This window comes from Bombina bombina, chromosome 6 (genome assembly GCF_027579735.1).
Source record: "Bombina bombina isolate aBomBom1 chromosome 6, aBomBom1.pri, whole genome shotgun sequence".
NCBI lineage: Eukaryota > Metazoa > Chordata > Amphibia > Anura > Bombinatoridae > Bombina > Bombina bombina.
In genome coordinates, this window is record NC_069504.1 from 56,388,497 (window position 1) to 56,415,625 (window position 27,129).

Sequence of the window (27,129 nt, forward strand, 5' to 3'; positions counted from 1 at the left end):
GATATGGAACCATTTGCAATTTCACCGGTAATGACTCGTACCAGCTTAACTAGGCAAAAGGTATTGTATTTATATCCACAATGTCAGTGCAAACTAGGGATCACGAAACATATGTAATTTTAAGATGTGTACTCTATCTCTCTATCGCCTTCTTTTGTGTGCAAACGTTATGTACGGTGAATGCATTTACAATAATTCATCTTATGTGCATTCACTGTTTAACACTTAATAATAAAAAGACTGCACATTTTGTTAATGGAAGTAAATAAGAAAGTTGTTTAAAATCAAAAGCTCTATCTGAATCATGAAAGTTTAATTTTGACTTGAGTGTCCCTTTAATCTTCTGTATCAGTAGTTATTGTGTCCTGATTGCATGGTAGATTAATGGAGTGTTAGAGATTGTGACTGTACTGTGAATAATGTTTTATATATTTTGTTCACTTCCAGCTCCAGAAGTTGATAACCTTCACATAAAACAAGCAGTGGTATTTATCGAGGATGCAATCCAGGTATGTGATTGTACGTACCCGCTAATGGAGTAACTATAATAGATCAAAGTTCTCTTAGAACCCTTGGATGAATATTATCTGGACCCACAGACTTATTTACTTTTTATTTTAATAAAGCCCTTGAAATCTCTTCATCTGTAAAAAGAAAAGTACTACTCACATTTATCATTTAAAGTAACATTCCCTAATAGAATCTCACTATCTTTATCATCTGTTGTAAAGCCTGAACAAAAGTAATCATTTCAACAATTTGCTATTTGTTTATCTTCTTCCACTACTCTATCATCAGTCTTGAGTCTTACTATCCCTAGTTTTTCTTTTTTCACCGATCTATCTAAAGAAGGTTTTGTCACAGTTCTTCACAGATTTGTGCTATTTTCTCTTCTGCATCAGCTTTAGCCTTTCTGATTAACTGCTTTGTCATCTTTTGTTGGGTTCTCCATTTTTCCTTATCCTCTTCTGAGCCAGTGAGTTTGAATTTTTTATAGACTTTTTTTTTTGTCTTAACTGCCTGTGCTACTTCTATTGAGAACAGTATTAAAAGAGTTATTGAAACAACTTTATCAGCAAAATTTAGATAATCTCACTTAAATATACTGCATATGGCCTAGTATACTTCTGATACTCTAAAAAAAAAAAAAAAAATGGTACACTCTTAATGAAAACCGATATTTCAAATGCAGGTTTGATTGTCCAGGTATTATCTTATAGGTTGAATAGTATTCTTAAAATAGGTTAAAGTTATTGCAAATATTACTATTTGAACATTATAATAATAAATATATAATAATATACTGTGGAGCTTGGGGTATGTTGTGAAGGTTGTCACCTTTGGAACAATAAGGCTGTAAGATTGAAAGACTAAAAGTATCTGGAGTGCATACTTGACTGGTTATGATTTAAGCTGATGTTTGTGGTTTTTAGCCTGTGGAGACCCACACTAGTTAGTATGTTGCAACCACAGTCTAAATTAAGGCTGGAGATAATTTAACTATTAAGGCATCAAGGAAGCGTGCATGTACGCATAAACTTGTTCTGTAAAAAATCTTTAATTCGGGATATACTTCCATTTGTATAAAAAAAAATCTACAAAACTAAAATTTATTAAATTATTTTTTTATTGTTTACATGTTGAACATGTCCTTAGTTTTATATTTTTTATAAAACCCCATAGAATGAGCAACTTTCGTAATAATTCAAGTCCCCCCCCAGTGTAATAGAGCTGTATTTATATGAAATAAAGAATGAGTTGTTAACAGAATAAAGGAGAATTGTTACTTTCAGTTGTAATAATCATATCTTAGAGTGATCATCATTTCTGCCTTCAGGTCCTTGAACTTAAAAGAACTCTGACTATTTTAGTAAAAACTTTGGGCAAAGTATTTAAAGTCTTGTGATGACTTATTGTCTTATGACTTGCAAATATGGTTAACGGAAAATGACCCAGTGATCTAACGACTGTTATAGATTGTGTGTAGAATTACACCCTTATGTCAATAAAATACATTTTTATAATCCTTTAATGATAGCAAATACTATAACTATTTTTGTATAGGGAAATCTACAATAATTTTTTTATTTTTTTTTTAATTCAAGCCGGCCCTTTTTGTTTCAGCACCTGGGTAGCGCTTGCGATAGGTGGCTAAATGTAGCCATCAATCAGCAAGCGCTACACAAAAATGGGCTGGCTTTTAAGTTTACGTTCCTGCTTTTTCAAATAAAGATTCAAAGAGAGAGAAGACGAAATTATAATAGGAGTAAATTAGAAAGTTTCTTAAAGTTGCATGCTCTATCTGAATCGTGAAAGAGAAAAAAATTTGGGTTCAGTATACCTTTAAGGCTTTTGGATACTTGTGCTATTTAATTTGTGAAACAGGTGTGCATATTATAATTTAAAGTACCAACTTATTAGTATGATCTCTACTGGGATAAATACATCATGGAAACAAATCTGGGCACCATTAAAGGGACACTGAACCCAAATTTTTTCTTTTGTGATTCAGATAGAGCATGCAATTTTAAGCAACTTTCTAATTTACTCCTATTATCAATTTTTCTTCGTTCTCTTGCTATCATTATTTGAAAAAGAAGGCATCTAAGCTTTTTTTTTGGTTTCAGTACTCTGGACAGCACTTTTTTATGGGTGGATGAATTTATCCACCAATCAGCAAGGACAACCCAGGTTGTTCACCAAAAATGGGCCGGCATCTAAACTTACATTCTTGCATTTCAAATAAAGATACCAAGAGAATGAAGAAAATTTGATAATAGGAGTAAATTAGAAAGTTGCTTAAAATTTCATGCTCAATCTGAATCGCAAAAGAAAATTTTTGGGTACAGTGTCCCTTTAAGCTTTTAAAGGGACAGTTTAGTCAAAAGTAAACTTTCATGATTCAGATAGGGCATGCCCTTGAAGGCCGCCTCTTTTCTTAATGCATTTGACAGTTTTCACAGCTAGAGGGCGTTAGTTCATGTGTACCACATAGGTAACATTGTGCTCACACCCATAGAGTTACTTATGAGAGGGCACTGATTGGCTAAAATGCAAGTCTGTCAAAAGAACTGAGATAAGGAGGCAGTCTGCAAAGGCTTAGATACAATGCAATCACAGCTATAAAACGTTTATTACTATAACCGTGTTGGTTATGCAAAACTGGGGAATGGGTAATAAAAAGATTATCTATATTTTTAAAAATAAAAATTCTGGAGTAGACTGTCCCTTTTAAAAATTCTGCATTGTACCTAAATTGTTTACGGTCCTGGAGCCCCTCAGTTTGTCCAGCATTACTATTGAACAACCTGACAGCATGCTTGTTGTCATGCCTACATTTTTTTTTTTTTTTTTATCCATATGCCTGCATATTCTGTTTGCATAATTTGATTAAAAAAAAATGAATAAAAAGCAGGAATTTTACTTACTTTATCTATTTTAACAAATATTGAAAGCACAGGGTTTAAAAATAATTTTCATGTTGCTGCATTGGTCCAATTACATTTTTTTTTTTAAATTAATGTAAAAATATACTTGTGTTTCAGATGATCTAAGAAAATAAGTTTGTACAGCCACACACCCTTTACCCTCACTTAAATGACTCATTTGCCTCCCCACTTGTCTGTTGCTTTTGTCTTCCGTTCCAGAAGCCACAGACAGTGAGACGCTGCTAGCTTCTATACAAAGGGAAGGCATGTTTTCAGTGTCAGCAGAGTTGCAGAGAGAAAGCACCATATTGTGTTAAAATGCCATGTGCCTGTAATGTTTGTTAAAAATGATGATCCATAGCTCCAAGCATAATAGTGCAGTTAAGTCAGATTTCTCTTAAATGCTTAATTTTAATTCTTAGAACTCCATATTTGATTATCAAAATTAGCTTATTGTGGACTGCAATAAGCATTGTAAAACCCAAATTAAATTAATTTTATTTATTATAATTTTCCAAAATTAAAATTTCAATTTATTCCTTTAATTCTTAAATATCAAATTCCAACAAAATAAACAATACATTCCATCTACTTAACACTTTTTCCAAAAATTCCAATGTTTAATAATCTTGTATCGTTCCCTTTTAAGAAAAGGGAAAAGTGTATTTCTCTCCTCTCAATATTTCTTATATAATATTTTTTTTGTACGATATATTGGTGGTAAACTAATAATAAGACATTCCTAGTTTTTTTTTATTTTTTAAGTACTCATTTTATTCTCTATTCCTTAAAATACATCAAATTGATCTACAATAATATAATATAATTTCTAATTATATTAATCAATGTAGATAATCTTGGAGATCTACTAATTTTCAAGCTAACAAATCAACTGGTTCACCCACTCCTCTTCTATGTTAGAGAATAGTAAAATATTTTTTTTTTTATTAAAGGGACAGTAAAGTCCAAATTAAACTCTCATGATTCAGATAGGGCATGCAATTTGAAACACCTTTCCAATTTACTGTTATCAAATTTTGTTTTGTTTTCTTGGTATTCTTTGTTGAAAGCTAAACCTAGATAGGCTCATGTGCTAATTTCTAAGCCTTTGAAGGCCATCTCATATATCTCTGCGTTTTTTGAGAGTTTTTCACAGCTAGACAGTGCTAGTTCACGTGTGCCATATTGATAACATTGTGCTTACTCCCGTGGAGTTATTTGTGATTGGATCATAGAGTTAAAAAGTATATTACTATAACTGTGTTGGTTATGCAAAACTGGGGAATTGGGTAATGAAGGATTATCTATCTTTTTAAACAATGCAGTCTGGAGTAGACTGTACCTTTTTTTTTTTTTTTTTTTTTTTACCTGTATTTTTGTTTTGCAAATTTTATTTCAAGATGGTTTCAAGAGGGAGACATGAAAAACATTGGAGATGCGCATTGCAGGAGGAAGGTCAAGAGCGTAGGCCACAGGATTGACCCGTCGGAGTATTCGAAAAGGACCAACATAACGGGGAGCCAGTTTATTGGAAGGCACACGAAGGTTCAAGTTGCGGGAGGACAGCCAAACTCTCTCACCAACCTGGTAGGACGCCTACGATCAGCCTGGAACTTTTGGAGCTGCATAGAACGATGAAGGCAATCCTGAATCTGAACCCACGTGGAACAGAGTTTCCGGAGATGCTCCTCCAAAACCGGAATACCCTGAGACATGAATGAATCGGGCAACAAAGATGGTTGAAACCCATAATTCACCATGAACGGGGATAACTTGGAGGAAGCATTAATAGCACTATTATGAGCAAACTCTGCCCGAGGTAACAGTTCAGACCAATTATTGTGGTGATCTGAGACATAGCAACGGAGGAACTGTTCCAGAGCTTGATTAGACCGTTCCGCAGCCCCATTGGATTGAGGGTGATATGCCGAGGAGAAGGAAAGCTGGATCCCCATTTGAGCACAAAAGGAACGCCAAAATCTGGAGACAAACTGGCTACCCCGGTCCGACACTATCTCCTTGGGTAACCCATGTAAACGGAAGACCTCCCGGGCAAAAATTGAAGCAAGCTCCTGAGCGGTAGGCAATTTCTTCAAGGGAATGCCATGTTACATTTTAGAAAAACGATCAACCACCATAAGGATAACAGTATTGCCATTGGAAACAGGGAGCTCGACAATGAAGTCCATGGAAAGATGTGTCCAAGGACACTCACCATTAGCAATAGGTTGAAGAAGACCCACAGGAAGACGTAGAGGAGTCTTATTCTGTGCACAAACTGAGCAGGAGGCAACATACGAAGCAACATCAGAACGAGGAGCTGGCCACCAGAATTGTCGAGTGGCAGACCAAATCATTTGGTTCTTGCCTGAGTGACCTGCGGCTTTAGGATAGTGGTAAGTGTGCAGAAGTTTAGTTCGAAAATTCTCAGGAACAAAACACTTACCACTAGGTTTCTCAGGAGGTGCATTGGTTTGTGCAGCCAGGATCTCCTCACCCAAGGGAGAAGTCAAATTAGTATGGTAGCCAAAATATGGTCAGGAGGTATAACTAGAGTAGGTACAGACTCCTCCTTGGACAGAGGTGAAAATTGTTGAGAGAGGGCATCAGCCCTAACATTCTTACTACCAGGCAGGTAGGAGGCCACTTAAACAGAGTCAAAAATAGCTGCCATCTGGCCTGTCGGGATGACAAACGTTTTGCTTGATAAGTTAAATTCTTGTGGTCAGGAAGAATGAGCACTGGCACGCTAGTACCCTCGAGATGATGCCTCCATTCCTTGAGTGCCAAAATTATGGCCAGTAATTCCCTATCGTCAATTTCGTAATTGCACTCTGCTGGAGACAATTTATTAGAAAAGAAACTACGCGGATGCAAGGAACAGTCAGGCGTAGGACGTTGAGACAAGAGGGCACCTACTCCAGTCTCAGACGCATCGACCTCAAGAACAAAAGGCAGGACAGGGTTAGGATGAGCCAGAACTGGAGCGGCAGCAAAGGCAGTCTTAAGACTATCAAAGGCCTTAATGGCAGTAGATGACCAATGGAGTGTATCATTCTCTTTACAGGTCATGTCTGTAATAGGTTTGACCAAGGAAGACATTTTTTTTAATAAACTTTCTATAGTAATTGACGAACCCCAAAAAACGTTGAATAGACCGAAGACCAACTGGGCGAGGCCACTGCAGATAACTTGTCAGGATCCATGGAGAACCCTGCAACGGAGATAACATAACCTAGGAAGGTTACTTGAGTCTGATGGAACTCACATTTCTCGAGTTTACAAAACAGGCCGTTCTCACGTAGTCTCTGAAGAACCCGTGTAACATCAGAACAATGAGCCTCAAGTGTGGGTGAGTGTATGAGGATGTCGTCTAAGTACACCATAACACACTGTTGCAACATATCTCGTAGGACATCATTAATAAATTCCTGGAAAACAGCAGGAGCATTACATAGGCCAAAGAGCATTACAAGATACTCATAATGCCCGCTTCTGGTGTTAAATGCTGTTTTCCATTTGTGGCCCTCCTTGATCCTAACTAGATTGTACACTCCTCTCAAATCAAGTTTAATAAAGACCGTAGCTCCCTTGAGGTGGTCAAAGAGTTCCGTAATGAGCGGAATAGGGTAAGCATTCTTAATGGTAAGAAAATTAAGACCCCTATAATCGATGCATGGTCTTAACTCGCCACCCTTTTTCTTCACAAAAAAGAAGCCAGCCCCTGCAGGAGGGCAGGATTTGCGGATGATCCCCCGCGACAGAGCATCTGCAACATACTCCTCCATAGCACAATTCTCTGCAACAGACAGAGGGTAAACCCGGCCCCGAGGAGGAATGGCTCCGGGTTGCAGGTCTATTGCACCATCGTAAGACCGGTGAGGAGGCAATGTACCGGCGCGCACCTTGTCAAAAACGTCTAGGAACTCACGGTACTCCTCTGGCAATTGAGATACTGAAGACGTGCACAAGACGTTGACTGGTTTCCGAAGACAAGTGGAAATACATTGCGGAGACCACGAGAAACCTGGACCTGCGCAAGTCGAGACTGGGATTGTGCTTTTGGAGCCAGGGATAACCCAGAATAACCGGAAAATGCGGAGAGTTTATCACCTGGAACTGGAGGGTTTCAAAATTGGAGAGCCCCAACAGCCATGGATAACGGAGCAGTTTCGTAAGTAACGAGTGCAGGCTGAAGGGTCCTGCCATCAATAGCCTCAATAGCAAGTGGAACGGACCGAGGCAAAACAGGTATGGAGTGCTTTGATACAAGAGATTATTAGCACCATCAGGATTCATGGGCCTTGCGTAATGTCAGGGTGCCAGGAAGCGAGTAGTCAGACGAGCCGGAATCGGGAACAAGGAGAACAGCAGAGTCAGGGGAACAAGCCAGGGATCAGGAACCAGGAGGGACGTCAGACAGCCAGGTAATACATAGGAGCTCTCACAAACAGTTCTGAGACAACGCAAGGGCAAAGCATACTGAACAGAGGCCCTTTAAATAATAAGTGATGACATCACAATTCTGAGACTGCATCCTGTCTCACACGGATGATGTACACCAGTCTGGCCATAAAAGGAAGTGCATGAAATGAAAAGCATCACACAGTATACACCAGAGTCAGCAAGAGAGGTGAGTAAAATGGCTGCCAGCAGCACATGGCAAACAGCAGGGAAAAAAACCCTGACAGTACTTTTCCCTGCAAGCAAGGATTAGGGGCTATGCTGTGTCCATGTCAATCTCTTTAGTACGAGTAATGGTGGCTATTAGCAGTTTGAAAGCGGCAAGGTTGTCTTTGCTTTATTTCTAACATTGTTACCCCTTCATAGAAAGCCAGGGTTGGTTACTCTGATCTTTCTTTTTCTTTAGGTCCCTGATAGAGAGTGGAGTATCTATCACACCTTAGAAGCTGTTCCTGCCCTGCAGCTGGATCCACAGGTAAGTGCATTTACCTTCTAGGCTTTGAAAGTTAATTCCTCTAGTGGATCATTTCATGGAACAAGATTTTACAGTTAGGTTCACAGTTGGGGAGTTTGGCAGGCACTGCCATATGTGATATTTTATGGAAACGTTAAGGGGTTAATAATGTTTACCCTTAGTTTGTTTGTGGAAAGACTGGCTGAAGGGGTTATTTAGGGCAATTTTGGAACCATAGAACATTTCTTTATTATGAGATGTAGTGCGGTTTACTTTAGTTTTATGCAAGTCGGACAGAAACGCGCACTTTTACAGTGACACAGTTTTCTTTTTTAGTCTGATCACGTGACCCGCCTCTCTTCCATCTTCAATATGAGGATCGAGTTAGACATCTTGCAAACTTGTCCCCTATCTCTGTGCCGGCTTCAGTTGGATCGGTGAACTTTGCTAATCTGGCATCCTACTGATATCGGATCTAATCGGATATCACTTGCTGATTTTCTGGAGTGACTACGGTCTCAGTGTGGTAAGACTCCTCAGCTCAGCCTGATGTGATGATTCAACTTACTTGGCTTTATTGCTTAGATAATGTTCCTTAGGGATTATTCAGTAGAATAAACTTTCTGCAAGTAAACAGAGAATCTTCTAATCATCTGTTCACTTAGCAGACCGGATAGAAATATAAGGGGCTTGTGAACACCTGTTACTAGGGGAGCTTGATCGCTCCTGTGTAGTAACAGGTGTTTAGTTGGTCCTTAAAGCCCAAGTCATTTTAGACAAGCTGATTGGAGGTATGCGCTTTGGTTATGAAAAAAAGCGCACACGATTGAATGATAAGGGTTCCAATGCTATAATGGGAAAGCTCTACCCATAACAGTGACGTGTACAGCAGGCGGGACTGCTGCACACGTCGATCTTCTTGAAAGAGCAATAAGATTGGAGGAGAGGGGGCTAAAAGCATCCAATAGTTGAAATCGCCCATTTACTGTGAACGGTTTCTTCCTAGTGACTTGTACAGCGGGCGGAAGTGCTGTACACGTCAATCTACTGAAGGTAAAACAGATGGCAGAACGGAAGAAGCGTTCATGTGTAAAGAAAGCGCAGGTATGATGACAGTGATGTGTATAGCAGGCAAGACTGCTGTACACATCTTTTTACTATACGAGACCCAAAAATGTCATGAGGGAAAGGGGAAATAGAAAATACTGAAAACTGCTCTGATGATAGTGATGTGTATAGCAGGCGGGACTGCTGTACACATCACTTTACTATTTGAGGCACAAAAGTTTCTAGAAGAATAGATGTAATACAATTATTGGAATAGCTCTAATAGGGATATGCACAGCAGTTGGTACTGCTGTACATGTTTATAAAGTGCTGAGAAGCTACATCGATTGGCCGAGCCAATGAAGTGATTGACAGGAATACAAAAATAATGAATATATAATAATGTAAAAAAATATGCAAATTGTTTATAAAACATGAAATAAAACATTTTGCAAATTTCATTAATAATAAAATTTACCATCCCTTTTTTAAAGAAGATGTACATCCATCAAAGATTACAGTGGCAAGTATTGCTACGGTTGCGGGAGCAGCATCTTATTAGTGCGATGCCTTGTCTGATCTGATATCAGAAGAGACTACAATAGAGGCGATCCAAGATAGGATCAAAGCTCTTAAACTGGAAAAATACCTTTATCTGCGATGCCAACATGCAGGTAATTAGACTGGGAGCTAAGATGTCTAGCTCACAGAGCTCAGTGGTTAAAATCTTGGTCGTCTGGTCCTGGTCTGGCGGAAATCATTTCCGAAATTACGGGTGGAAAGGGATCTTTCCTACCTCAGGACAAGAATAGACCTAAGGGTTGCCAGAATTCTAATTTTCGTAACTTTAAAGGACAGAAGTCTTCTTCCAAACCAGAGCATCCGAGACCTCATGTAGGTCCAGTCAGCCATGTAATAAGGGGAAGCAAAACCAGAAGCCTTCTGAATCAGCATGAAGTGTTCGCCCCAATCCAATTTTGGATTAAGTGGGGGCAAGCTTTCTCTCTTTCAGCAGGCTTGAACACACAATGTCCCAGATCGGTGGGCTGTCGACATAGTATCCCAGGGTTACAGAATAGGATTAAAGTCTTGCCCTCCGATGGGCAGATTTCTCCTGTCAAGACTGTCCACAAACCAGGTAAAGAGGGAGGCTTTCTTAAACTGCGTAGAGGACCTATCCTCCCTGGGAGTAATTGTTCCTGTAGAGGAACAGGGTCGATAATTCTATTCAAATCTATTTGTGGTTCCCAAAAAGGAGGGAACTTTCCGTCCCATCCTAGACACAAAGTGCCTCAACAAATTCCTCAGGGTTCTGTCCTTCAAGATGGAAACTATTCGTTCCAGTCTTCTATTGGTTCAGGAAGGTCAGTTAATGACAACCATAGACCTGAAGGATGCGTATCTTCATGTTCCCATTCACAGGGATCATCACCAGTTTGAGATTTGCCTTTTTGGACAAGCATTTCCAGTTTGTTGCTCTTCCGTTTGGTCTTGTCACGGCTCCCAGAATATTCACACAGGTTCTGGGGGCCCTTTTGACGGTGGTCAAAATTGCAGTGGTGCCTTACCTAGATGACATCTTGGTTTCAGGCGTCAATCTTTTCAACTAGCAAACTCTCATACAGAGATGTTGTTGTCTTTTTTTTTTACGTTCCCATGGATGGAAAGTGAATCTGTAAAAGCGTTCCCTTGTTCCAGCTACAAGGGTGTGTTTCTTAGGGACAATCAGATTCCCTGTCGATGAAGATTTTCCTGGCGGATGTCAGAAAATCTGAACTTCTTGCCTTTTTCTACAGTCTACTATTCATCCATCAGTGGCTCAATGCATGGAGGTGATTGGTCTGATGGTTGCTTCCATGGACATCATTCCTTTAGCTTGGTCCATCTGCAACTTGAATCTTCTCTCTGGCGTACCAGTTTCCTCCGTTTGCTCTTCTTCCACGATTCATTGCTCGTATCAAACAAGAGAGAGCATCTATAATTCTAATAGCTCTGGCATGGCTTCGCAGGATCTGGTTCTCGGATCTGGTGAGGATGTCATCTCTTCCATCTTGGAGGTTACCTCTGAGGAAAGACCTTTTAATTCATGGTCCATTCCTCCATCCAAACCTAGATTCTCTGAAGCTAACTGCTTGGAGATTGAACGCCTAGTTTTTCTGAGGCGGTCATTGATGCCATGCTTCAGGCTCGTAAACCTGTTACTCGCAGGATTTACCATAAGGTAAGGCGTAAATACCTTTTTTATTGGTGCGAATATAAGGGTTTCTCCTGGAGCCGAGTGAGGATTCCCCGTATTTTATCCTATCTTCAGGATGGTCTGGAGAAAGGGTTGTCAGTCAGTACTCTGAAGGGTCAGATATCTGCACGGTCTATTCTTTTGCACTAACGCCTGGCTGTTTTGCCAGATGTTCAAGCTTTTATTCAGGCCCTGGTCAGAATCAGGCCTGTGTTTAAACCTTTAGCTCCTCCTTGGAGTCTTAACCTTGTTCTTAAAGTTTTGCAGCAGGCTCCGTTAGAGCCGATGCATTCTGTTGATATTAAATTATCTTGGAAGGTTATGTTTCTTCTTGCTATTTCTTCTGCTCGCAGAGTGTCTGCGCTTTCGGCTCTGCAGTGTGATTCCCCGTACCTTATTTTTCATGCAGATAAGGCGGTCCTTCGTACTAAGGTTTTTCTCCCTAAGGTTGTGTCAAAAACATTAATCAAGAAATTGTTGTTCCTCCTTTTTGTCCTAATCCTTCTTCTAAGAACGTTTGCTGCATAACCTGGATGTTGTGCGTGCTCTAAAATGTTACCTCCAAGTAACTAAAGATTTTCGGCAATGTTGTGACCTCTTTGTGGTTTTCTCTGGCAAGCGTAAAGGTCAGAAGGCCACTTCTACCACCCTTTTAGTAAACAATTTACTTTTGTTTGCTTACTCTGTTTCTTTCCTCTCTAAATAAATCGTTTAACCATCCAATTTAATTTTTTAATCTTCTTTATATAGCAAAACTGATCATCTGCGTAGGATATTGTAACTTTTTATTTTTATTATATTCTGTTAATGAAATTTGAAGATTTTCCTAATACTTAAGATTTAGCTCTATTTCTTTAATTATAGGTTCAGTAGTTAAAGGGGCAGTATACACCAATTTTCATTTACATGCATGTAATAGACACTGCTATAAATAATAATATGCACATATACTGATATAAAAATCCAGTGTCAAACCTTTCAAAAACATACTTGGAAGCTCCCAATTTACACTGTTAACGAGATATGCCTGGGACACCCACTGAAAGGGGCTGATAACAGAACATCCCGGTTCAGGCTTCTGGTGGGCGGAGCGCAAGCTGTGAGGCGTGGGTGAGAGCGTGCCTTGAAATAGCTACGTGGTGTAGGAGCCCGGTAAATCTAGGACGCCCAAAAGAGAGACTCCTATTCTGGGGAAGTTGTACCCTGGCTGGGGAGAGCCGTGGAGGACGGAAGCCAACTAATGCCACAAGCTGGCCGGATGGTGCTGGCCCAGCCACATTTTGTTTTCATCACACAACCGGGGCAGAACAACACAGCAAAGGTTGCCTGGGTGCAACGAAGTAACATAATAAGAGATCAGAAGGAAAGCTGGATTAAAGGAGCTATGAAACCCGGCAGAACCTCGTAATTCCATGCTGGCCGAACATATTGGTTGGAGACCTGTATCAGCGGCGAGGTGTCGCTGCTGGAGAGATATCCGGGGAACAGGCGGTGAAGGAGTCCGGTATGGTCACGTAAAAGCGTCCTAAGATCTGATCAAGAAAGAGCAAGTATAAACCCTGGGTTGTGTGTGTGTGTGTGTGTGAGAAAAATAGGTGCATTAGGTTAATAATGTGGCTGTGGTGAATATTGGGACTTTTTATTTGCTGCCTACTATTATTGACAATGTTTACATCAAGAGACTTTAATAAAAAGAATATATTGGCGGTCCTATGAATTGTTGGACGAAACAAAGTTGCATAAAGAGGAGTAGTATCACAGAAAGATTAAAACTAAAAAAGGGGTGCATGCTTGTATCAGAGTGCATAGAGCTTCTAGTTGGAAAATAAGCGCTGTCAAAGGGAGCTGGTGTGTTAAAGTGATTGGTGAAATCGCTGGCAATTTGAAACGCTGTCGGGCTTATACAAACATATACTCCCTGATGTTTACTTGATTCTTATGCTCTTATTGCAGAGCCAGTGTTGTTTTACATTTGCTAATTATTATCTCTGGCAGCAAGAACTGTCTGCGAGCAAAATAAGCTAGTTCATAACGGTCCTTTTTTTATTATCCTAAGACCTGGAAGGATGTGATATATTTGTAAAGGGACATAAACAAAGTAATTTGATATGCTACTTAAAGAAACGCATAAGGGACTAGTAGATATATAAAGCTGCAAATTGTTAGGCCTCAATAAGAGAGGATACGCAGCAACAGAAGAAAGACTGTCCTAGCAAGACTATTTAAAAACTTTTTTTTCTCTTGATATTGCATAAAGTTGACTGTTTAATTGGGCTGTTCAAATGTTATTTTTCCTTTTTTAATTCACAGGTTAAAAGTAATTTAAATTGGATTGATAGAATTTCTTTTCAGAACATAAGCTAGAAGGTACTCACCTTGCTGTTGTAGATATCAATTCTGGTCTGATATAGTTGTATGCAATTAGTGTTAAAATACTGGAAGAATACCACAGTGTGCTAAATAGGTCGGATTTTGTAGGTATATGATCACATGGCTACTTTGCTGTGTGTGTGTGTGTGTATATATATATATATATATATATATATATATATATATATATATATATATATATATATATATATATATATATATATATATATATATATATATATATATATATATATACACACACACCGCCATATAGAATACTTGTTGGTGGGGTATATATGTATGGTCTAGTTGGTACTAGGGACCCAAAAAAGAAGTCTGAAAATATTGTAATACTTTATTGTGTGTGTGTATGTGTATATATATATATACCGTCACATAGAATACTTTTTGGTGGTGTGTATGTGTACGGCCTAGTTGGTAGGGACCTAAAAATAAGTCTGAAAATACTACAATACCTTATTGTGTGTATGTATATGTGTATCTGTGTGTGTGTGTGTGTGTATATATACATACATACATACATACATACACATACACACACACACACACATAGGCCGTTTATATGGAATACTTTTCGATGGTTTACATGTATACGGCCCAGTTGGTAGGGATTTAAAATAAGCCTGAAAATACTGAAATAGCACTGCAGGATGTACTTCTGACTAGCATATATAATCCGTTGGGTGACTAAGATTAGTCAGGACCGACTAAGAGCTAAGATATTCCCACCAAGGCATTCATGGAAAGGTATATTACAAAAAATAGGTCTCCAGCCATGCCTATAAAGAAAGATAAAAAACAGAAATCTTCACAAGAAATTAACCAAGAAACGAGTCTAATATCTTCTGACAGCAATATAGAAACACAATTAACAACTAATCAGTTAGTGGACTTAATACTACCCCAATTTGATATTGTTAAAAAAGAAATATCTGAGCTCTCAATGGAAATGAGATAGTTTGCAAATAGAATAACGGAGGTTGAAAATCGTGTATCAGACATAGAAGATAGGAATGACAGGCAGGACGCAAGCATTGACAGACATACAGATATGATTAAGGTACTACAAGCAGAGATTGAGGACCTAGAGGACATATCTAGACGGAGTAATGTAAGAAATGTAGGGTTGCCGGAACTAAAGGAATATGAGGACCTAGTGACATTTGGTGCCATTACATTGCTAAACTTATTGGGGATAAAACCAGTAAATGGTGTATTCCAAGTAGAACGCGCACACAGGGTAGGGAGCGTTAGATACTCAACTGGAGGTAATGTACGCCCTAGAATGATTGTAATTAAATACTTAAACTTTCAGGATAAGATGAAAATCATGCAATATTATAGGAAAGCGCAAGTAGTTACTATAGATACGAAACAAATTTTGATATTCCAGGATTTCTCAGTCGAGACATCAACAAAGAGGCGTGCAATGGCACCGTATTGCACAAATTTAATTAAAGCAGTGTTAAAGGCCACTATGAAATATCCGGCAAAAATTATAGTCCTTGGGATAGAAGGTAACACAGTGTTAAGTACTGTTGAAGAAGCTAAGACGTTCTGCCTGGATAATAATATTGAATTAGGTAGTGCTGGATAAACGGAGAACATTTTCGTGTATTTGCTCTTGGAGGTATTGATGGATTATACAGTGTATGACAGAAGGCGTAGATATAACTGGCTAAAAAGTATAGCAGGAGCTGTAGAGTGGGGAGGAGGGGGCTCAAAAATACATCCCTTTTTTTTTTTTTTTTTTCTCTTTCTGATAAATAGCTATAATAAGAGGTAAATAGTAAGATGTCATTGAAATTAGTTTCATGGAATGTGGGGGGGGGGGTTACCTCCCCCATTAAACGTAAGAACATATTAAAAATGGTGAAAAAACATAAGGCAGATGTTATATTTCTACAAGAGTTACATCTTAAAGAAATAGAAATTCAAAAACTGAAAACAAATTGGATAGCAGAGATAATTGCTACGCCCCTGTAATAAGCGAAAATGCGGAGTGGCTGTCCTTTTTAATAAAAATTTAACTTACACAATTATAAAGCAAGAGCTGGATCCCCATAAAATATATATTATCTTACAGGTTAAAATTGACTCTATTGTGTGGACGTTATGCAATATTTACGCACCAAATAAGTTGGAATTGAAATTCTGGGATACGCTTAAAATAAAACTAACGCCAAATTTAGGACAAAACCTGATATTAGCTGGAGATATGAATAATACTCTACATCCCAAGTTGGATAGGTTTAAACTTAAACGTAGAAAGGCTAATTATAGAGAAGCAAAACATTTTTGTGGGTTTGCAAAGGTTATAAGGGTGAAAGATATATGGAGGTTACAACATCCGGATGAACAGGTTTATACCTGTGAATCCAAAACACACAGCAATTTGTCCCGACATAGACATGTTCTTGGTGGACGAGCAGTTGCTCAAATATAATATGGAAACCCATATAGCGAATATTATGCTCTCCATGCGATTATTAGCTTAAAAATACACTCGGCAAATTTCACACAGAAGAAGTTAAATACTTTCCGTTTCCCGAACTTTATGCATAATAACATGAAATTTGTAAATTGGCTAAAACAAAAATGGCGTGAATATTTATTAGATAATCAACAACATGAATGTAGTACAGAAATCCTTTGGGAAGCAGGCAAGGCAGTAGCACGGGGCGAGGTAAAGGCGTATATGGTAAAACTTTTTTGTAAGAACAAAGCTAGAGAAATCCAGTTAGCAAATCAGTTGAGAAACTCCTATGAAAATTATTTAAAAAATCCGATCGATAGGACATGGAGAAAATATAAAGTGGCCAGAACACAAAGGGAATACTTTATGAAGGAAAAATGGGCACAAGAAGAGTTAAAGGCTACGTCTTTATATCAGGGCTACCAAATGATTTCAGCAAAACACTTGGCCAAACTGGTAAAATTTCGGAAAAATTTAAATATGATACCCGCAATCCAAAGTGCAGGGAAACGGTATACTGGTACCCCAGAAATTAGGTATTTATTTTTCAAATTCTACCAAAAGCTATATTTAGAGGGAGACATAGACTTACAGGCGAAAAACCAATTTTGGGAAGGGCTAAATGTCCCCAGAATATCTCAAGAAGCTTTACAACTTATAAATGCACCAATTACGGAAGCGGAAGTACTAAAAATAATTCAAATTGCTAAATCAGGGAAGGCACCAGGACCAGACGGTCTGACAGCTGAATTTTATAAAATTACCCAGGAAGGGGATTGTAGATACATTAACTAAAACTGTATAACGATTATTATATTAAAAAGGATATGCACTCGCAGTATTTTTCGAATTCAATAATAACATTAATATACAAAAAAGGAAAAGATCCAGAGGATATGTCTTCGTACTGCCCCATCTCACTCTTGAATCATGATTACAAAATATTGTTGTAATTAATTGCAGAAAGACTGAAAAAAGCCATAGTAGAGGTTATTCACCCAGATCAGGCTGGGTTTATCCCGGGTAGAAACTCAACACGCAATATGCGCAGAGTATTAACGGTTGTAGATTAGATCCACCAGGGGGGTCAGCGCGTTGGGGGGGGGGGGGAGTACAGTCAGTGTAAAGGTAGGGATCTAGCAATACTAACTGTGGACGCGGAAAAAGCGTTTGATTCTATTATATGGAACCATCTATTTACATCATTAGAAAAGTTTGGGTTCTCTGGCGCGCTGGCTGACCTGGTGGGGATGATCTATAACAAACCTAAATCTCAACTATTGGTAAATGGTGAACTCTCACAGTACATTACGCTAGGGAAGGGCACACGTCAGGGTTGCCCACTGTCCCCATTACTGTTTGATCTTGCCTTAGAATCACTCGCAATCCATATCAGAAAAGAACTGCAACCAGTCAAAATAGGTACTCAAAGGGTCCTGATTTCTTTATATGTGGATGATATCCTAATATTTTTACAGAACACAGCTCATAGTATCCCAGGCTTCTTGGAAATAAATAAATTTTGTGCATTTTCTGGATACAAGATAAATCCAAGTAAATCGGAGTTATTATGGATTAATAGAACAAAAGACAGTACACAAAACATCTTTAAAGAAGTACAATATATAAACTATTTAGGTATTAAAATCAGTAGAAATCCGAAGGAATGGTATCAGTTAAATTACAAAGACCTTTTAGAAAAAATGCAGACTGATATTAGCAAATGGAAAATCTACCACTATTTATGTTAAAGAAAGATATTGATAGGTATAATAGGGCTTGTTCTGGATTTATATGGGGGAAGAAGAGACCACGTATAGCGCTGCAAAAATTATGTCACGGAAAACAATTTGGAGGATTTTCTTTACCGAATATAAAGCTATATAATTGTGTTACATTAATAAAATTTGCTATAGACTTGCTTGTACTGGCAAAATATGTAACTAACTTTAAGCTAGAAACTGAAATAATCAAGCCATTTAATCTTCAGGCAATATTGCATTGCCCTAGTAGACAACTGCCTAGTAATATAAATAAAATGGTTACATTTACTAATATAGTTACAGCCTGGCAAAAATATTGTATGCTGGTGGGACAGGAATATCAGGTCTCTGTGCATCTTCCTATGATAGGTACGGTGGATTTTTCACCAGGTAGTAATAATAATAATAGGGTTTTCCAGGAATGGCAAAAAAAGGTCTGATATATTTTTCTCAGATAAGGGATTCCCAAACTGGGATAATTAAAACCTATGAGAAGTTGACTCAGGAATATGAACTGTCAGTAAAACAGTTTTATGCATATTTGCAAGCTAGACATATCATAGCTTTGTATGTAGAAAAGTTTGGGTCAGATTGGGGACAACCCGGTATAGACTCAGGCTTGATACTCTACAAGTCTGGGATAAGATCTATATCTTTCTAGTATCAGAATGTAATGAAAGGTTTAGGGCGGCAGCATATTAAAGAGGTGAAGGACAAATTTCTGCGATATTTTCCGTTAATACAAAGTCAGGACATATTAGTCTGAAGTGGACTGTAGAAGCTACAGACAGAGTCAATCTGAGGGAATCACAACACAAGATAATTAGTAACTACTATCTGACCCCATAGAGAATTAGTAAATGGTCTTCTTCAGAATTGTTGCTTTAAATGCAATATGTTACAGGCTGATTTGTTGCATTGTTTTTGGAACTGACCTAAGATACAACAATACTGGTTGAAAGTACAATTCTGGTTAAATAAAGTAGTAAATCAGAAGGTAAGACTAAACCCATTTCAAATTTTTTTTCTATATTCAGTAGAGAATCAGGGGGATCGGTACTTGATTAACCAAGCTATCTTAACCGCAAGGCAGCTAATCTGCAAGAAATGGCGACAAAAAATGACTCCAGGTTTGCGGGAATTTACTAATAATATGAAAAGCCAGATGATATTGGAGAGATTAAGTTTAAGACCTGATTTAGAAACCCAATATGGCAAGTTCTTTAAGAAATGGAAAAACTACATATATACATGGCCTTTATCAGAACAGCGTCAATTTATTAAACCTCTGAAAGATACATTACCTTTCTTAAATTTAATAACCTCAGATGTGTTACCTATACAGTGGATACTAGATTCTTAGGCAGCTTAAGAACAGAGGAGTATAGAGTATATTCATATATGTATTCATTTTTTATTTGCTCTTTCTCTTTTCCCTTTTCTCTCTCCTCCCTCCCCCCCACTTACAGCAGAGGAGTGCCTCCTTGTAAGTTGGGCAAACACAGTGCTTTTAAAACTCAGAAGGAGAGTATGTAATTAAAAGCCGAGGTGGAAGTATCCTTCCTTTTTTTTTTTTTTTTGGTAAGAATGATATGGAGGGCAAGTCTGTAATGAATAGAATTAACATAAAGAAAACTAAGGTTGTATTACAACAAACATTAGAATATAATTAGACATTGATTTGTTTGATGTAGATGAACATTGCGACGTCCAAAGAAAGAGAAAAAGGAGGTTTAATTGGTAGTTTGCACCTTCAACTTTTTGTGTTTCTGTTATTAAGCCGTGAATGGCTTGATATACTGCAATATCAATGTGTAAATTTCAAAATGTCTTTACTGTATAAATGCAACCATGAACTAATGGCTGTAATACCAAACTACTTTGAAGGCCTAAGAGAGTTAATTTGAATCTTATGGTTAGATCTGCATTTTTGTGATATTTAGATGTGTTAGTTGGTATACCATTATGTATTCAAAACACTTATGTCCTTTTTTGTTTTATAAGATACATATTCTGTGTTGTGCAAACTAGATGTTGTTTTTTTTTTTTGTATATAAACCTCAATAAAATTTATATTTAAAAAAAAAAAAAATGAACACCCCCCTCCTCTGCATATAAAAAGACCAATTATACAAACAGAAGCAGTCTGTATACATCAGTATGTATCTAAAACTTTGGGGCTTGGCTAGGAGTATGAAAATCAGCATAATGTTCTTTAAAAATAAGAATACTGTACATTTTTACAAAAACACTCCCAGATGGGCTAAATAAATGGATCATCTACAAAACATTTATGAAAAGAAATTCTGGTGTATAAAGTATCTTTAATTTATACCAAAGTATGTTACAAAAAAAAGTTACCTGTTTGAAACCAAAGTTACTTATATCCTCCCTCTTTCTTTTTTTTTTTCTTTTTTTTTTTTTTCTTTCCATTTTGGTAATCCATAGAATTTCTGAATTTGCAGGTCTCATATTCCTAGCTGCTCTTATTATTGATAATTTATCTTGAAAATCTAAGAATTTTGTAACTATTGGTCTACGTATTAAAAATCTGTCTTTTTTTTTTTTTTTTTTTCCACTCCTATTCTATATGCTCTTTCAATTGCCATATGTATTTTTCTAGTAGTTATGTTCAAAGCTCTGGGGAGTTTCGTAGATACAAAAAATATTAGTTCCATATTTCTGTCATAAGGTTGTAAGAGTCCATGAGCATTAACATATGGGATTGAATTCCTGTCACTGGAAGGAGGCAAATATTTAAAACCACCATCAACTTTTGAACCCTCCCACCACTTTGTATATTTCAGTTTTTATCTTTTGCTTTCACAAATGTAGGCAAAGAATTGAGATGCTCCAGATTCTACGTTAAATTGGTTTTTCAGACCTATTTGAGACCTGATACCCGCTTCAGACAGAACACTTTGATAAAGGCGTGTATGGAGTAGTGGTTAGTGACACAGTATTTCCCTATGGGATTTTAATCAGGTGTCATGGGGACTTGTCCCTTAGCTTCCTCCTGTTGGGTTGTCAATGCTCTTCTCTCTAAAATCCTCTGCTGTTGCTTGCACAGCACTGGATAGGTTCTCTACTGGAAGTAGCTTTTCTCTACAGCTCTTGTAGCCTGCAGGCTATTAGTAGGTACAATTTTCATGTATAGCATAGCCAGGGGACAAACCTAGGTTACACACTATATCAAATGTGTAGTGTCTTTAATATGTGGGGTGTTTATACACTCCAGACTTTGGTAAATTAACCTTTATATTTGGGTTTTACAGGGGCTCATTTTCTTTTACATTTAGCTCTGGAAATATTTTTTGTTTGTTGTCTTCACGCTGGCTGGTCTACTGACCATGTTTCCATATTTCTTAGTGGGGTTTTTTTGTCAGTGGCGTCTAGTGCGCGCTATTATATCATTATTTCATCTTGATCTGTTTTACATATCAATTGCCTTACTTGGTAATTCATATATTTTTAATTTTTTTTAACTCTCGAATTTATTTTATTTTTTTGTGTGCTTCTAATAAACAATTATTTCCTTCTTTTCTATCCTCTGTCAGTTACACTCTGTTCAACTGAATTGAGCCTTTCTTTAAATATCTTCAATTCTTTTGTGACTATATCTAGACCTTTCTGTAGTTTATCCATCTTTTAATGAAATGATATCCGTGATATATTTCAATGCTGATTGTAATTCTTCCCTCATTTAGTGATTTCTTTGTTATCTACAGTGTTCCTTTTTTTTTCTTGTGTTTTATTTCTGGACATTGTAGCTGGGGATGTTATTATTACTACTATTTTGAAAGAAATCTGTTTGATAACTTATTGAATAAGGTTGGTAATATAAAGGAAAACCATATTTATTCTTAAAGGAACATGAAACCCATATTTTTTCTTTCATGATTTAGAAAGAGCATGTCATTTTAAACAACTTTCTAATTTACTTCTATTAGCTAATTTGCTTCATTCTCTTGATATACATTGCTGAAAAGCATATCTAGATAGGCTCAGTAGCTGCTGATTGGTTGCTGCACATAGGTGCCTCGTGTGATTGGCTCATCCATATGCATTGCTATTTCTCCAACATTGTTGTGTCCGGTCCACGGCGGCATCCTTACTTGTGGGAATATCTCTTCCCCAACAGGAAATGGCAAAGAGTCCCAGCAAAGCTGGCCATATAATCCCTCCTAGGCTCCGCCCACCCCAGTCATTCTCTTTGCCGTTGCACAGGCAACATCTCCACGTAGATGGTTAAGAGTATGTGGTGTTTGGTTGTAGTTTTTTATTCTACTATCAAGAGTTTGTTATTTTAAAATAGTGCTGGTATGTACTATTTACTCTGAAACAGAAAGAGATGAAGAATTCTGTTTGTGAGAGGAAGATGATTTTAGCAGACAGTAACTAAAATCCTTTGCTGTTTCCACATAGGACTGTTGAGATGAAGTAACTTCAGTTGGGGGAAACAGTTAGCAGACTTTTCTGCTTAAGGTATGACTAGCCATATTTCTAACAAGACTGTGTAATGCTGGAAGGCTGTCATTTCCCCTCATGGGGACCGGTAAGCCATTTTCTTAGTCTCAAGCAGAATAAAGGGCTTAATATGGGCTATAAAACTGGTAGACACTTTTATGGGCAAAATCGATTGCTTTATTCAGGCATTTTATACATGTTTATGCTGGTATTTCACATTTATAAACTTGGGGAACGTTTTTTAACGTCAGGCACTATGTTAGACACCTTTTCCAGTCAGGAAGGGCCTTCCCAGTTGTAGGCTGAGCCTCATTTTGGCGCCATTATTGCGCAGTTGTTTTTGAGAGCAAGACATGCAGATGCATGTGTGAGGACCTGAAAATAGTTGGAAAAGTTCCTAGAAGGCGTCATTTGGTATCGTATTCCCCTCTGGGCTTGGTAGAGTCGCAGCAAAGGCTGTAGCTGGGACTGTAGAGGGGTTAAAACTGTAACTGGTTCCGGTTTCATTATTTTAAGGGTTAAAGCTCTGAAAATTGGTGTGCAATACTTTTAATGCTTTAAGACACTGTGGTGAAATTTTGGTAAATTTTGAACAATTCCTTCATATTTTGTCACATATTCAGTAATAAAGTGTGCTCTGTTTAAAATTTAAAGAGACGGTAACGGTTTTGTTTTAAAACGGTTTTTGTGTTTTACTGACAAGTTTAAGCCTGTTTAACATGTCTGTGCCTTCAGATAAGCTATGTTCTATATGTATGAAAGCTAATGTGTCTCCCCCTTCTAAATTATGTGAAACAAACAAAGTAAGGACAGTAATGTCACAGATAATGAAGTTGCCCAAGATGATTCCTCAGATGAAGGGAGTAGACATGGTTCTACATCATCTCCTTCTGTGTCTACACCAGTTTTGCCCACGCAGGAGGCTCCTAGTACTTCTAGCGCGCCAATGCTTATTACCATGCAACAATTGACGGCTGTAATGGATAACTCCATAGCAAATATTTTATCCAAAATGCCTGCAAATCAGAGAAAGCGTGATTGCACTGAAGAGCAGGAGGGTGCTGATAATTGTTCTGTCATACCCTCAAACCAATCTGAAGGGGCCATGAGGGAGGTTTTGTCAGATGGGGAAATTTCAGATTCAGGAAAAATTTCCCAACAGGCTGAACCTGATGTTGTGACATTTAAATTTAAATTAGAACATCTCCGCGCACTGCTTAAGGAGGTATTATCTACTCTGGATGATTGTGACAACCTGGTCATTCCAGAAAAATTATGCAAGATGGACAAGTTCCTAGAGGTTCCGGTGCACCCCGACGCTTTTCCTATACCCAAGCGGGTGGCTGACATAGTGAATAAGGAATGGGAGAAGCCCGGCATACCTTTTGTTCCCCCTCCTATATTTAAGAAATTATTTCCTATGGTCGACCCCAGAAAGGACTTATGGCAGACAGTCCCTAAGGTCGAGGGGGCAGTTTCTACTCTAAACAAGCGCACTACTATTCCTATCAAGGATAATTGTGCTTTCAAAGATCCTATGGATAAAAAATTGGAGGGTTTGCTTAAAAAGATTTTTATATAGCAATGTTACCTTCTTCAACCCATTTCGTGCATTGTTCCTGCCACTACAGCAGCGTGGTTCTGGTTCGAGGAACTAGAAAAGTCGCTCAGTAGAGAGACTCCATATGAGGAGGTTATGGACAGAGTTCACGCACTTAAGTTAGCTAACTCTTCTATTTTAGATGCCGCTTTGCAAATAGCTAGATTAGCGGCGAAAAATTCAGGGTTTGCAATTGTGGCGCGCAGAGCACTTTGGCTAAAGTCTTGGTCAGCGGATGTATCATCCAAGACAAAATTGCTTAAAATCCCCTTCAAGGGTAAAACTCTCTTTGGGCCAGAATTGAAAGAGATTATCTCAGACATCACTGGGGGAAAGGGCCACGCCCTCCCACAAGATAGGCCTTTCAAAGCCAAGAATAAGTCTAATTTTCGTTCCTTTCGTAATTTCAGGAACGGACCGGGCTCTAATTCTGCATCCTCTAAGCAAGAGGGTAATACCTCTCAGACCAAACCAGCCTGGAAACCGATGCAAGGCTGGAACAAGGGTAAGCAGGCCAAGAAGCCTGCTGCTGCTAACAAAACAGCATGAAGGAGTAGCCCCCGATCCGGGACCGGATCTAGTGTGGGGCAGACTCTCTCTCTTTGCTCAGGCTTGGGCAAGAGATGTTCAGGATTCCTGGACGCTAGAAATAGTTTCTCAGGGTTATCTTCTGGAATTCAAGGAACTACCCCCAAGGGGAAGGTTCCACATGTCTCACTTATCCTCAAACCAAATAAAGAGACCGGCATTCTTACATTGTGTAGAAGACCTGTTAAAGATGGGAGTGATACACCCAGTTCCAATGGCGGAACAAGGAATGGGATTTTACTCAAATCTGCTTGTAGTTCCCAAAAAAGAGGGAACTTTCAGACCAATCCTGGATTTAAAGATCCTAAACAAATTTCTCAGAGTACCATCGTTCAAGATGGAAACCATTCGAACGATTCTACCCACAATTCAGGAAGGTCAATTTATGACTACCGTGGATCTAAAGGATGCGAATCTACATATCCCTATCCACAAAGAACATCATCAGTTCCTAAGGTTCGCCTTTCTGGACAAACATTACCAGTTTGTGGCCCTCCCATTCGGGTTAGCCACTGCTCCAAGGATTTTCACAAAGGTACTCGGATCCCTTCTAGCGGTTCTAAGACCAAGGGGCATTGCAGTAGTACCGTACTTGGACGACATTCTAGTACAAGCTTTGTCTCTTTCAAAGGCAAAGGCTCACTCAGACATCATTCTGGCCTTTCTCAGATCTCACGGATGGAAGGTGAACATAGAAAAAAGTTCCCTGTCTCCGTCAACAAGAGTTCCCTTCTTGGGAACAATAATAGATTCCTTAGAAATGAGGATTTTCTTGACAGAAGTCAGAAAGTCAAAACTTCTAAACGCTTGTCAAGTTCTTCATTCTATTCCTCGTCCTTCCGTAGCTCAGTGCATGGAAGTAGTAGGATTGATGGTTGCAGCAATGGACATAGTTCCTTTTGCGCGAATTCATCTAAGACCATTACAACTGTGCATGCTGAAACAGTGGAATGGGGACTATACAGACTTGTCTCCAGTGATTCAAGTAGATCAGAAGACCAGAGACTCACTCCGTTGGTGGCTAACCCAGGATCACCTATCCCAGGGAATGAGCTTCCGCAGTCCAGAGTGGGTCATCGTCACGACCGACGCCAGCCTAGTGTGCTGGGGCGCGGTCTGGGAATGCCTGAAAGCTCAGGCATTCTGTGGTCTCTGGAAGAGTCTCTTCTCCCGATAAACATTCTGGAACTAAGAGCGATATTCAATGCTCTCAGGGCTTGGCCTCAGCTAGCAAAGGCCAGATTCATAAGATTCCAATCAGACAACATGACTGCTGCGTATCTCAATCATCAGGGGGGAACAAGGAGTTCCCTGGCGATGAAAGAAGTGACCAAAATAATACAATGGGCGGAGAATCACTCCTGCCACCTATCTGCGATCCACATTCCAGGTGTGGAAAACTGGGAAGCGGATTATTTGAGTCGTCAGACATTCCATCCGGGGGAGTGGGAACTCCACCCGGAGATCTTTGCCCAGTTGACGCAACTATGGGGCATTCCAGATATGGATCTGATGGCGTCTCGTCAGAACTTCAAGGTTCCTTGCTACGGGTCCAGATCCAGGGATCCCAAGGCGACTCTAGTGGATGCACTAGTAGCGCCTTGGACCTTCAACCTAGCTTATGTGTTTCCACCGTTTCCTCTCATTCCCAGGCTGGTAGCCAGGATCAAACAGGAGAGGGCCTCGGTGATCTTGATAGCTCCTGCGTGGCCACGCAGGACTTGGTATGCAGACCTGGTGAATATGTCATCGGTTCCACCATGGAAGCTACCTTTGAGACAGGACCTTCTTGTTCAGGGTCCATTCGAACATCCAAATCTGGTCTCCCTCCAGCTGATGGCTTGGAGATTGAACGCTTGATTCTATCAAAGCGTGGGTTTTCAGATTCCGTGATAGATACTCTGGTTCAAGCCAGAAAACTGGTAACTAGAAAGATTTACCATAAAATATGGAAAAGATATATCTGCTGGTGTGAATCCAAGGGATTCCCATGGAATAAGATAAAGATTCCTAGGATTCTTTCCTTTCTACAAGAAGGTTTGGATAAAGGATTATCTGCGAGTTCTCTAAAGGGACAGATTTCTGCTTTATCTGTCCTACTACACAAACGACTGGCAGTTGTGCCAGATGTTCAAGCATTTGTTCAGGCTTTGGTTAGGATCAAGCCTGTTTACAGACCTTTGACTCCTCCCTGGAGTTTAAATCTAGTTCTTTC

The 27,129-nt window shown here is 38.8% G+C and overlaps 1 protein-coding gene across 1 annotated transcript in view; it reads left to right on the forward strand.

The window, feature by feature from the left end:
- Nucleotides 1-27,129, forward strand: part of TPCN2 (two pore segment channel 2) — a 215,898-nt gene that overhangs the window by 7,467 nt on the left and 181,302 nt on the right. The window contains exon 3 of the mRNA XM_053716413.1: nucleotides 448-509. Coding sequence (XP_053572388.1) covers nucleotides 448-509 — 62 coding nt within the window. The remainder of the gene's footprint in view (nucleotides 1-447; nucleotides 510-27,129) is intronic.